General features: G+C 45.5%; 1 protein-coding gene across 1 annotated transcript in view; it reads right to left on the bottom strand.

Moving 5' to 3' along the window:
* Positions 1-13,302, bottom strand: part of MYO1F (myosin IF) — a 93,821-nt gene that overhangs the window by 38,562 nt on the left and 41,957 nt on the right. The window contains exons 5-11 of the mRNA XM_081958333.1: positions 11,082-11,169; positions 9,062-9,151; positions 6,364-6,495; positions 5,387-5,521; positions 4,884-5,016; positions 3,624-3,820; positions 2,165-2,245 (exon numbers count right to left, since the gene is read on the bottom strand). Coding sequence (XP_081814459.1) covers positions 2,165-2,245; positions 3,624-3,820; positions 4,884-5,016; positions 5,387-5,521; positions 6,364-6,495; positions 9,062-9,151; positions 11,082-11,169 — 856 coding nt within the window. The remainder of the gene's footprint in view (positions 1-2,164; positions 2,246-3,623; positions 3,821-4,883; positions 5,017-5,386; positions 5,522-6,363; positions 6,496-9,061; positions 9,152-11,081; positions 11,170-13,302) is intronic.

Here is a 13,302-nt window from a genome sequence, read left to right as displayed (position 1 = left end):
ATGGTCTAGGGCAGGGGTCGGCAACCTTAAACACTCAAAGAGCCACAAAGGTCCTAACCGGAAGCCCCCCACGTTCAATTCTGAAGCTGACCGGAAGTCCGGTTCTCCCCACCATAGAGTCTCCTCCTAGCGCGGCGTCCTTTTTCCTCTTACCTATCCTAACCGAAAGCCCTATCAATTGTGGAGCCGAAGGGAGACAGGAAGCCGTAGCAGAGGGATGAAAGAGCCACTTGCGGCTCCAGAGCCACATGCGGCTCCAGAGCTGCAGGTTGCCGACTCTTAGTGTAGTGGTTAAGGCACCATGCTGGAAAGAAGGAGGCCATGAATTCAAGTCCAGCTTTAGCCATTTAAGCCAGCTGGGTGACTGGCCAGTTATTTGGACCAGCCTACCTCACAACATTGTTGTGGGTAAAATAGGAGGAAGAAGGTGTGTTTGCCACCTTTGGTTGTTTCTAAAAACAATAAAGGTGGGATACAAATAAATAAGTAAAAAAATAAATGACCAACAATGAAAATTGGAGTGGTGGTCCCAAAATTTTCAGAGCTTTTCTTGGTTTCTGCTTAAACATAACAAACGACTCATATTCTGCCAGCATCTCCTAGTTGAGAGATGTGTATAATATTATGCGGATTAGGTGAAATTGATCTTTGATTGGGCCTGTGTCTTGCCGAACAAAATGGGCCAAAACTTACCAATTCTTTTCCTGACAGAATTGCAATGGACAGGGAATGCCGTCTGCTGTATGTACGTGACTTGAGACTAGTAATGCTACCCAAACCTTTTTACTTTACTAAAAACTATTACTTGTAGTCCTCACTTAACAACCTTTCATTTAGTGACTGTTCAAAGTTATGATGGGACTGGAAAAACTGACTCCTCACCGTCCTCGCACTTATGACTGCCACAGCACTGTCTTGGTTACACGATTGTAATCCAGGCGCTTGGAAACTGACCCAATGTCCTGCTGTCATTTATTTATGGCTCCTTAGCTATTAAACAAGGTGGCTGGCTGACTAAGACGCTGAGCTTGTCGATAAGAAAGGTCGGCAGTTCGGCGGTTCAAATCCCTAGCGCTGCGTAATGAAGTGAGCTCCCTTTCCTTGTCCCAGCTTCTGCCAACCTAGCAGTTCGAAAGCACCTAAAAAATGCAAGTAGAAAAATAGGGACCACCTTTGGTGGGAAGGTAACAGCGTTCCATGCGCCTTCGGCGTTTAGTCATGCCGGCCACATGACCACGGAGACATCTTCGGACAGCGCTGGCTCTTCGGCTTAGAAACGGAGATGAGCACCGTCCCCTAGAATCGGGAACAACTAGCACGTATGCTGGCATTACTGCTGGTTCAGTGCACATTTTTTTGCGCTCATGCGCTCGCAATGCGCACAATGTTGGAAAAGTAAAAAAAAATACATTTTTGCCATTAAGATTGTTCTGTGCATATGCACAGAACTGAAAATCAAGATGGCGCTGCCAAAGATAGAACCGGCTTGGGCACGTTCTATCTTACTACCTACTCGGCCAAACTGGTCCAAACTGGTAGGAATCCACCTCTGTGCGAGGGGAACCTTTACCTTTTACAATACAATACAATAGTAGAGTTGGAAGGGACCTTGGAGGTCTTCTAGTCCAGCCCCCTGCCTAGGCAGGAAACCCTATACCATTTCAGACAAATGGCTATCCAACATCTTCTTAAAGACTTCCAGTGTTGGGGCATTCACAACTTCTGGAGGCAACTTCTGTTCCACTGATTAATTGTTCTGTCAGGAAATTTCTCCTCAGTTCTAAGTTGCTTCTCTCCTTGATTAGTTTCCACCCATTGCTTCTTTTTCTACCCTCGGGTGCCTTGGAGAATAGTTTGACTCCCTCTTCTTTGTGGCAGTCGCTGAGATATTGGAAGACTGCTATCATGTCTCCTCTAGTCCTTCTTTTCATTAAACTAGACATACCCAGTTCCTGCAACCGTTCTTCATATGTTTTAGTCTCCAGTCCCCTAATCATCTTTTTAACTATTAAAATTAACAATGAATATTTTGTCTTTTAGTTTTGTTTACTAAAGTAAGTTAAATAACACGACCAACTGGACAATGGTGTCTTTGGGGTACAGAAACATTTTGGAGTTCAGAATTTTCTTGGAAGCCACTGGCTTCTCAGTGACACAGACCTACCTTGAATATTTCAAAACCGTAAATGTCTAGGACACCAACACTGTATTCTTCTTTGGGTTTCTGTATGGCTCTGTTGATGGACTGGAAGTGAAGAGAAAGCAATTACAATGACAGGCCTCCAGTCATATTCCTTTTAGGATCTTTGGCCTGCCACACTCTCTATTATTTTACTATGCTGTTTCATTAGTGGGGGAATTGGGAGGGGGAATAGTAAGGAGTAGAACTGTAGAATGTGTTGTTGTCAAAATAAGACATTCCTTTCTAGAAGCCCAAGGTCATTCTTTGTCTCTGCACCTCTGCACCTGACCAGAACTAGATGGGTGGAAATGCCAGTGTGGCAATGGAAGATTGGACCATGTGAAGGACTTGTGGGTGTGGGGGCAATCGTGAATTTTCAACTGGGTGGAAAACCCAGGAAGCTTTCAGATTCGGGTTTTCCTCAGATGTACCAACATGTCTCTCTTAATAAATTGGAGCTTTGAGGAAAGATCTGCCTTGGACTCTGATTTAATTTTGGATGATATTTGGAACGCTGACATACTAGTTGCAAAAATATAGAATTTTATAGGCCACATAACTTCAATGTTGGGATTGAGTGATAAACATATACTACCATCTGGTGGAAAAGACACCAAATTCCCAATGTAAACAAATCAAAGCAAAAAGGCATATTTCCCTCTATTTCTAGCATTCAAAGAAATTTGGGGTGTTAAACAGGCCACTATTTTTCTGAGAAAAGTTTAGCCCTTCTCCATCTGAGAATCTTAGCCCTTCTCATGCTGGGTACGATTGTAACACGTCCATCTTTCTGAGTTGGAACCCCATAGAGTTGGAAGTGACAAATCAGACACCCAGGGTGGGCTGCTACAGGTTTGGCTGGGTTCGGGAGAACCTGTAGCTAACATTATGGTCGGTTCGGAGAACCTCCAAATCCTACCCCTGGCTGGCCCCGCCCACCCCTCTCCTCCCAGGAGTCTCCACGCGGCCCGTTTTGGATGTGAAATAAGTGCAAGGCTCGCATGGAGACTTGGGAAGGGGGGGAAACGGACCTCCTGGAAGTTCTGGAAAGCCGGAAGGGCCTCTGGAGCCCGGGGGTGGCAGTTTTCGCCCTTCCAGAGGCTTGAGGAAAGCTTCCAGAGCCTGAGGAAGGTGAAAACACCCCCTCCCATGGTGCAGGGGACCTACTAGGCCAGGCAGAGAACCCGGTTGCTGGAATTTTTGAAGCCCACCCCTGCAGACACCATTGTATTCAACATTTTCCAGTGAGTCCAGTTCTGTCTTATGGCTGAAAACACCATAGAGTTGGAAGTCATAAACTGGACACTATTCTTGTTCAACCTGCTGCAGAAAGTCCGTCCCACTCAGTTGTTAAAACAGAAATGGAATGAGCCAACCAGACATCAATTTGTTCCCCACTCCAAACCAAAGGTTCCCCCCAGCACAGAACAAGGTTGCATACCTCAACGAGGAAGTCAAAGACCCGGGAATATAGGCCTTTGGCTAGAGCATCGCGCGTATAAGATGCTTGTTCTACATTGAGGGTTACGTTAATGGACTCTGACCGGCCACCCCATTTGCTGTCCATTTTCCGACTGGTGAGCTTCTCATCTAGGCGGTCCTTGTCAATTCCCAAAAGATAGGCAGGAAAAGCTAGCACTGGAGTGGGGAAATGGAAAAAGACTCAATACAATAATACAATACAATAGTAGAGTTGGAAGGGACCTTGGAGGTCTTCTAGTCCAACCCCCTGCCTATGCAGGAAACCCTATACCATTTCAGACAAATGGCTATCCAACATCTTCTTAAAGACTTCCAGTGTTGGGGCATTCACAACTTCTGGAGGCAAGCTGTTCCACTGATTAATTGTTCTAACTATCAGGAAATTTCTCCTCAGTTCTAAGTTGCTTCTCTCCTTGATTAGTTTCCACCCATTGCTTCTTGTTCTACCCTCAGGTGCCTTGGACAATAGTTTGACTCCCTCTTCTTTGTGGCAACCCCTGAGATATTGGAAGACTGCTATCATGCCTCCCCTGGTCCTTCTTTTCATCAGACTAAACAACCGTTCTTCATATGTTTTAGTCTCCAGTCCCCTAATCCTCTTTGTTGCTCTTCTACGCACTCTTTCTAGAGTCTCCACATCTTTTCTACATCGTGGCGACCAGAACTGAATGCAGTATTCCAAGTGTGGCCTTACCAAGGCCTTATAAAGTGGTATTAACCCTTCACGTGATCTTGATTCTATTCCTCTATTTATGCAGCCTAGAACTATGTTGGCTTTTTTGGCAGCTGCTGCACAGGTCCTTTGGCATCTCTGGAGAACAGGAGATGTCATCATCTATATAACATTTGCTCATGTTTCAATGCCTTGAATTAGGGACATGTGTAGGGAGTAAAGAAAGTGACCTTGATGGAGATACATAGGATCTGTTAAAATCCAGAAGAGATAATATTTGGAAGTATTTCAGACAGATACCTCCCTAATTCACTGGAGTACAAATAATCCTTGATTTACAATAATTCACTTAGTTAAGACATAGCCTTTGATTCCCCCCCCCCCCTAACTTTTTCTTCCTTTCCTGGTCTTAAAACAAGTTTTTGTAACCATCAGCACATATTTTTTACAAGCTCATCTTTATGGTTCTTCACATTACCATCGACCATGTCAGAATTAATATTCACAGATTAATGAATGTATCCCCATTAACTGGTAGCTACTCACAGTCTGAATTCTCCACTTGGGCGTAGTTCCCTTTCTCCTCAAAACTGATATTCCCTAAATGGAGAATACCAGCTACAATCTGTAGGACAAGTTGCTTATCTTGGCCTGTGATGCCAATCACATCCATGGCATTCTGGAGAGAGAGGGGGGAGGGAGGGAGAGAGAGAGGGGGGGGGGAGGAAAAAGAGGAAGAATGGAAGGGGTAAGAAGGAAGGAAAAGAAAAGAAAGGGAAAGAGGGAAGGGAAGAGAGAGGAAAAAAGAAAAGAAAGGAAGGAAGGAAGAAAGAAAGGAGAGGGAGGGAGGGAAGGAGGAAGGAAGGGAAAGAAGGGAAGGAAGATAAAAAGAAAGAAAGAAAGAAAAAGAAAGAAAGATTATTTGTGAGGTTCATGTACAATGTTTGACATGACTGAAAATATTAAATTTATTGGCTAATAGATTCTGGGCAGCATTCAAAACATGAAAAAACCCTAACGATGAGTTTTGTAAAATAAAAGTCCCTTACCATGGTCTCATGGAATTCACTCTGATCATCTGTGCCATCCACTTTGTAGGTCTCTGACTGGCTTAAATAATAATAATAATCTGGACTCATAATGCCCAGGTTGTGTTTCTGATCTTGGGAAGCACCTTCAATAAGCTACAGAAAGAAGTAGATGAAGACATGAGGCTGATGGATTACCATGTTAAATTCTTCATGGTCAGCAACTTTTTTCAAAGACTGCAGACTCTCCAAGGCCATTTCATGGAATCCAAATTGTAGAGAGGCAATTAGTGGGTTCAGAAACAAAAATGAATGGGACCCTTGATCTACCTAGACTGTCTTTTTCTGATATTCTCTCTCTCCTGTCCCTTCCTCCTTCCACCCCTCTCCCTCCCTCTCTCCCCGTCTCCCTCCCTCCTTCGGTCCCTCCCTCTTTCTCTCCCCTCCTCCTCCTCCTCCTCCTCCTCCTCCTCCTCCTCCTCCTCCTTCCTCTCTCTCTCTCTCTCTCTCTCTCTCTCTCTCTCTCCACAAAGAGTTCTCATTGGAAGTTCAAACTCAACTCATACAGAACATTTTGGAAACTGGGCAGAGGGTCATCTCAAAAGATCTAAAAAAATTGCACAGTGTGTATTGACCCACCCAATCCTGTTTCAACAATTCAAGAGATGCTGTTCAGATCAACTTTTTAATCTACCGGTAGACCTCAATTTGGAACCAACCCTGGTTGTATTTCTTCTCTGGAAGAAGGGCTAAACACATCAATCATCGTTTTTGTCTCCAAAATGTTACTTTATAATTTAAAAGGGGGGAAAAAAAACCAGACCAAGCACTGAAAATATACGACGAACAATCTTTAAAATAAATAAATAAACCACCCCAAATTTACTGCTGGTTGTAAATCAGTAGTAGCAGCATAGGTCACATCCCAATGTACAGGTGGGTTTGCACAAGCATTTTGGTGGCAATGGCCATATGTATCGGTGATTTTTTCCAATTACCTGGTAATAGATGTGGAAGTTCCTTTCGCTCTCGTTTTGGCTCACCACTCGGGATTTTTCCAGCAAGAAATTGGAGATTTTTCCTCCGTCGGGCTCACCCCCGCGACTGAACTGGATCTCAAAGTATTTCCCCTGATATGAGACAGTGGAAGTTGCAAATCCAGTGGTGCAGATGCTTCAGCATCTCATGACTTACTGACCACAAGGGGGCAGCAGGACGTAGGTTCAAAGTTGAGGTTTTCCTTGCTTTTACCTGCTCTTTGTCTAAGACAGCGTTTCCCAACCTTGGCAACCTGCTGGCTGGGGAATTCTGGGAGTTGAAGTCCAGACATCTTAAAGTTGTCATGGTTGAAAAACACTGATTTAAGAGATTGCACATCTGAAACCACTTCGTTCTGCTTATCTTCCCCGGGGGAACAAAGCACATCAGCTTGTTAGTCTATTACGTATTTCCTGTAAATAAAGGTCCTTACTATTTTTATTTTTATTTAGTTAGTTTGTCAAATGTGTACAGCAGAGGTGGGTTCCTACTGGTTCGGACCGGTTCTGGCGAGTAGGTAGTAACTTGGCCTGCCACATTCTCGAACCGGTTCTTCTGGTGGTGGCGTAGACACTGCCATCTTGTTTTTTGCTTCTGCGCATGCGCAGAAGCATTTTTTCTGTACTGTGCATGCACGAGTATGCACGAAGCGCATGCGCAGTGCATCCCTGAATGAATGGGCAGTAGCAGCAGCTGGAACTCACCCTTGATGTACAGGATAGCAGGGTATAAGTCAACTTACCTTCGCTACCAGTTCACAAATGTGAGAGCATGCGCTTGCTCGCTTCGCTCACATGTGCCACCTCTGCGCATACACAGAACCTTTCGCACATGCGCAGAACGCCCAAAACAAGACGTGATGACGCACGGGTGATGGGCAGAGCCTCCCGTCACTACCAGTTCGCCCAAACCGGGTAGAACCGGCTGTATTTCCCCACTGATATAAGTTTGAACATGGACATGAACAAAGGAAATGAATACAAATAAATGGGAATAGTAGGACAGGAACGGTAGGCATGTTGGTGAGCTTATTTGAGTTCTACAACTCGTTTCACTAATCTTTGCTTTGGTCCGATTCCTTCTCTCAAGAGTGTGTATCTGCACACTGAAAAAATGTCAACCTCCAATGTGAGAGAAGGCATATTGGGCAAATCTGAAACAGGAGGATCTAGAAATAGACAGCCCAAGATTTTTTAACAGAATAACAAAGTTGGAAGGGACCTTGGAGGTCTTCTAGTCCAACCCCCTGCTCAGATAGGAAACCCTATATTTATATATTTGTTAATGGGATGTTGGGGTGACGTATTTCTAGTTGTTGTAAGTAAAGTTTTATGATGAATATATTTTTACAATGACTAGGATAATGATCTATCACTATTGTTGTATGAGAGCTTAAGCACCGGAGACAAATTCCTTGTGTGTCTAATCACACTTGGCCAATAAAGAATTCTATTCTATTCTATTCTATTCTATTCTATTCTATTCTATTCTAGTCTAGTCTAGTCTAATCTAGTCTAGTCTTCTCAATATGTACATACCCCAAGGTATGACCATAACAGAGCTTGCCCATTTCGGTCCTAACTCATGACAGTTGTAAAATGGGTCAGTCACATGATTGATGTTATGACTTTTGGGGAGGTTGCTGGTTAAGCAAACCAAATGGTTCCTTAGGGGTGCAGCTTTGCCAAAAACCTGAAGTCAGTGATGGTTTGGGGCAAAACCACATACAATGTCAACTTGCAACTATGGAGCACTGCAAACAGCCAGAAACATGGCCAGTTGGTGAGCATTTGAAGTGCAGTAAATGTAACCTTAGGGGGAGGCTGACCATCAAAGTTTGAATCTGGGTTGTAAGTACCCGTGAGGTAAGTCTGTCGGAACTTCAACAGTTGTAAGTTGAAGACTACTTGTAGATGAGAGACAGATGCCACATTATCTTAAAGTTGCCAAGGTTGAGAACCACTCCTATAATGCATTTTCCCCCACAACAGCAGCCCATGTTGCTCCCCATACAACAACCTGCTATTTCTTATTTTGATAGTAGGAACATGTTGTGGCCCACCAGCAGCCATCAGAGCTGGCAGCAGATTATGACAGTGAGGAGGTTGGGGAGGAACACGGGCCAGTCCTGGAGTCTGGGGAAGGCTCTGATGAGGGCTCTGTGTCGGAGGCAGAGAGGGGGCCAGGGCCGTCTGACAGTTATCAGCTGCCTTCGGAGTCAGACATCAGTGGGGCAGACGAACAGCTGGAGCCTGTTCCCAGTGTGCACATGCACAGAGTTGCCAGGAGAAGGAAACAGCTAAAGAACAGGGGTCGACTTGGGAGTAAGGCCACAGGCAGACGATGAATGGCCCCTCCCAGAGGAAATAAAAGAGGAGCGAAAGGGGAGTGGAGTTTGCAGGAGACAATTAGTTCGCTTAATTGGTTTGTGACTCTCCCAGACTCCTTGCCAAGTTTTGCAGATATTGGCCTGGCAGCTTTCCAAACCAGATAAGGTCTGTGACCGTAAATCCTCCCTTGAAAGGCTTTGCTGGATGTGTGAATGAGCAAAATTCACAGTAAACTAATAAAAGGGTTTTTGGTTGGGACAAGGAATTTGCTTCATGCTCTTGGGAAGCCTCGGTCAGAACAGAATGTCTCTTCTACCCAAAGACTTACAAATCGACTGGAGTTGTTATTTCTCACGGTCTTGGCGTTGCCAAAGGCTTCAAGTAATGGATTGGACTGGAGAATGATGTCTTTGACATGCTAAAAAAAAAAAAAGGAAAGAAAAAGTTGTATGGAGGCCAGACAGAGCCAGCTGGAATAGAATCAAGGTTAGCTAAAAGCGGTTGGCCTCAGTAGTTGGTGCTACAATAGTGATGGCAATAGCACTTAGACTTATATGCCACTTCACAAAGCCAATTTGGTGTAGTAGTTAAGATAATATGCTAGAAAGCGGGAGATCATGTGTTCAAGTCCTGATTTAGCCATGAAAGGCAGCTGGGTGAATAGAATAGAATAGAATAGAATAGAATAACAGGATTGGAAGGGACCTTGGAGGTCTTCTAGTCCAACCCCCTGCCTAGGCAGGAAACCCTATACCGTTTCAGACAAATGGTTATCCAACATCTTCTTAAAGACTTCCAGTGTTGGAGCATTCACAACTTCTGGAGGCAAGCTGTTCCACTGATTAATTGTTCTAACTGTTTCTCCTCAGTTCTAAGTTGCTTCTCTCCTTGATTAGTTTCCACCCATTGCTTCTTGTTCTGCCCTCAGGGGCTTTGGAGAATAGCTTGACTGCCTCTTCTTCGTGACAATCCCTGAGATATTGGAAGACTGCTATCATGTCACCCCGGGACCTTCTTTTCATTAAAGTAGACATGCAAACTTTGTACGTCTAGTTTAATGACTTTGTGACTTTGGACCCATCACGTTGGGTTGTTTGTAAAAATAATAAAGGCTGCATATAAATAATTACAATAAAATAAAAAATAAAACATTTTAAAAACTAACATAAATTTGCAGGATTATAGGAAATCAGTATCTATCAATGGAACAGGAGTATCTGAATCTACAAGAGGGTGGGTATGGCATCTGAAGGTACACAATTTTAATTATGATGCCACACCTCCATCTTGCTGATTTTCACCCACACGTACCCACACACAGGTGTTCCTGCAAAGATGGAGAGACTCATTATCCTAAGATGCTTGTCCAGGTCACCCTTCAGCCTCCCAGCCTTTTCGTCTTATATTCTTGCCTTTCTAGGATTAGAGTTATAAATGTTGAATGCAGCGATGGTGAACCTTTTTTGGCTCGCGTGCCATAAATGGGGGGGAGCGCAGGGGTGTCGTGTGCGGGCGTGCCGCACCCATAATGCAATGTGCGACCCCATCAGTGTGCATGCGCACACTACAGGCGCAACCCCCCATTTTTTGCATGCTTTTTTCGCCCTCCCCAGGCTCCAGAGGCTTTATAGGAGCATGGGGAGAGCGAAAACAGCCTCCCCCGCCCCCCGGAAGCCCTCCCGAGGCTTCAGGGACCTTCAGGACGCTTCCCTGAAGCCTCCGGAGCAGTTAAAATGAACCTCCGAGCAAACCAGAAGTCTGTTCCCGAACTTCTGGTTTGCCCATAGGGCTGGTTTTTTGCACTCCGGAGGCTTCAGGGAAGCTCAAGAAGCCTCCGGAGGGCGTCTGGGGGGGCAGGGGAGGCTCTTTTCGCCCTCCCCAGGCTCCTATAAAGCCTCTGGAGCCTACGGAGGGCAAAAAATGGCTTTAAAAAAGGATGAACTCAGCTGGCCAGAGAGCGCATGCACACTGCCCAGCTGACAGGGCAGCGTCTCGCGTGCCCTGACAAATGGCTCCGCATGCCACCTGTGGCACGCATGCCATAGGTTCGCCATCACTGGTTTAATGCCTTGCCCTATACCAGCCTGATGCCTTTCCAATATGTTGGGATGACGACTCCCAGAATTCCTGGGTAGACTAGGAATTTTTGGAGTCACCGTTTCAACACACCTGGGAGGTAGGTAACGCTTGTAAAACTTGTTGGACGTACGGGAGACTTCTGAAATAAAAGAATCAGATTTTGTTCTGCCTGCCCAATGAAGTGAAAGAGAAAATCAAAAAGCCAAAACCAGACCAGAATTGGAAGGAAGAAGAGAAGAGGACGCAAGCCTGTTGCTCTTCATACTTACCTGCACCTTTTCGCCTCCTCCCGACACCTTGGAAATGTATCCCATGATGTATTTTGCAGCCACTGTTTTCCCAGCACCACTTTCACCACTAAAAATACACAGACATGCTGTAAAATGGGGCGAAATAGGATGAATTTAGAAAGCAGAGAGGACAGGAATGTAACTGCCCCATTAGGTCTGGTAGAGAAGGCATGTCAGGGGTACCAACAGCTAGGGAGCTTCCTTTGGTGCGGTCTACGAAACGCACCTTCTCTGCTGTGGTTCCCACCTTATGTGGTTCCCTTCCCCCTGAAATTAGATTATCTCCGCCCCTTTTGATATTCTGAAAGGTCCTCAAGACTCTTGCTCCCGAGAACCTCTTTAGATCTTGCTGCTAAATTCCAAATAGCTGGTGTTACCTTTCACCGTTTTTTGCATTAAAAGAGTTAGAACAAAATATACAAAATATTTGTGCTTAATCCTCATCTTTTTTCACACAAAATGAATGGAATATTCAACTGCATCATCAGCAGGGGTGGGTTCCTGCCAGTTCTAACCTCTTCTATAGCAGAGGCTCGACAAATCTACAGTGCCGTTTAGAATCGGTTCCAGCTCCCTCCTCCCGCCCGTCCGCACATCATCAAGATGAAGAGCGAGAGGAGGAATTCTGGGAGTTGAAGTCCACAAGTCTTAAAGCTGTCAAGTTTGAACACCCCTGGTTTTTTTTTTTCTAAAGGGTTAGGGGTGCAAAGGTCTTGTAGCTTGACAGCTTTAAGACTTGCGTGCTTCAAATGCCAGAGTTTCTGAGCCAATATTTTGGTTGCTAAGCAAGAGCGTTGTTAAGTGAGTTTCACCACATTTTACAAGTTGGCCACTCCCACCCGGTCACATGGCTGGCAAACCACCCCCACCTGGTCACATGGCCAGCAAGCCACTCCCACAAAGCAGGCACATCTACAGAAGAGGTTCTAAAAATTTTTGAAACCCACCACTGACCATCAGGCATACCAGAGATGGATGCTACCGGTTCGCTCATGTGCAGAAGAGTCCGGGCAGGTGGGCGGAGCCTCCCGCCACCGCCACTACTGGTTCGACTGGGCTGGGCCGAACCAGGAGCAAGCCGCCTCTAAAGCATACTCCTGTGGCTTTGTAGATGGATGTATGGAAGAAAGGAAGGAAGGAAGGAAGCAGTGACGTGCAGTCAGGTGAGGCAAGTGAGGCACAGCCTCACCACTCTCATCATGAAAAAAAAAGTAAAAGGAAAAAGCTGAGCCAGTTGCTGCCTCACCGTGGATGACTCTGCTTAACCTCACTGGTGCTCTCCCTCCCCAAGTGTAGTGACTTCCTCCCCAGGCCCCCATTCATTTCTCTCTCTCACACACACAGCTGGATAAAACTATATAAAAATCTAGCCCAGCTTCACTGATTACAAGTTTGAAAAGGCAACGTGGCTCCATCTGCAATCAAACTACACTTGAGGAGGGAGAGCACAAGCGAGCACTGAGGAGACCACAGGAGGAGGCAGGAAGCCAGGCAAAGAGCCATGCTGTAGTACACACACTTCCCCCCAGCCTCTTTCTTTTGGAAGGCTCGGCTCCCCTCCGGCTTCTCTGCCTCTCTTCTCACCCCAGCCTGCCAGCAGGAGGTGGTGGGTGGGCTTTATTGTGTTCCAGGCATTTCCCACCCAGACAGCAGGTTGCATTTGCAATTGTGGAGGTGTTTGGGAAAGGCAGCAGGGGCAGCTTCTCCAAGGCACCTGAGGACAGAACAAGAAGCAATGGGTGGAAACTAATCAAGGAGAGAAGCAACTTAGAACTGAGGAGAAACTTCCTGACAGTTAGAACAATTAATCAGTGGAACAGCTTGCCTCCAGAAGTTGTGAATGCCCCAACACTGGAAGTCTTTAAGAAGATGTTGGATAGCCATTTGTCTGGAACGGTATAGGGTTTCCTGCCTAGGCAGGGGGTTGGACTAGAAGACCTCCAAGGTCCCTTCCAACTCTACTATTGTATTGTATTGTATTGTATTGTATTGTATTGTATTGTATTGTATTGTATTGCATTGTATTGAATGGGGGGGATGGCAGAGGAGCTGCTTTCAAGCCACTGGAAAAGATATCCAATCCAACTTTTGTGTGTGTGGGGGTTTGTTTGAGAGTGAGTGAGAGAGGGAAGGGGTAGGAGAGATAGTCCAATCCAACTTCTGTGTGTGTGTGTGTGTGTGTGTGTGTGTGTGTGTGTGT

The sequence above is a fragment of the Natrix helvetica genome (genome assembly GCF_964273705.1).
Source record: "Natrix helvetica genome assembly, chromosome: 1".
Taxonomy (NCBI): Eukaryota; Metazoa; Chordata; class Lepidosauria; order Squamata; family Natricidae; genus Natrix; species Natrix helvetica.
The sequence above is the reverse complement of the archived record's forward strand: the minus strand, read 5'-3'. Positions and strand labels throughout refer to the sequence as shown.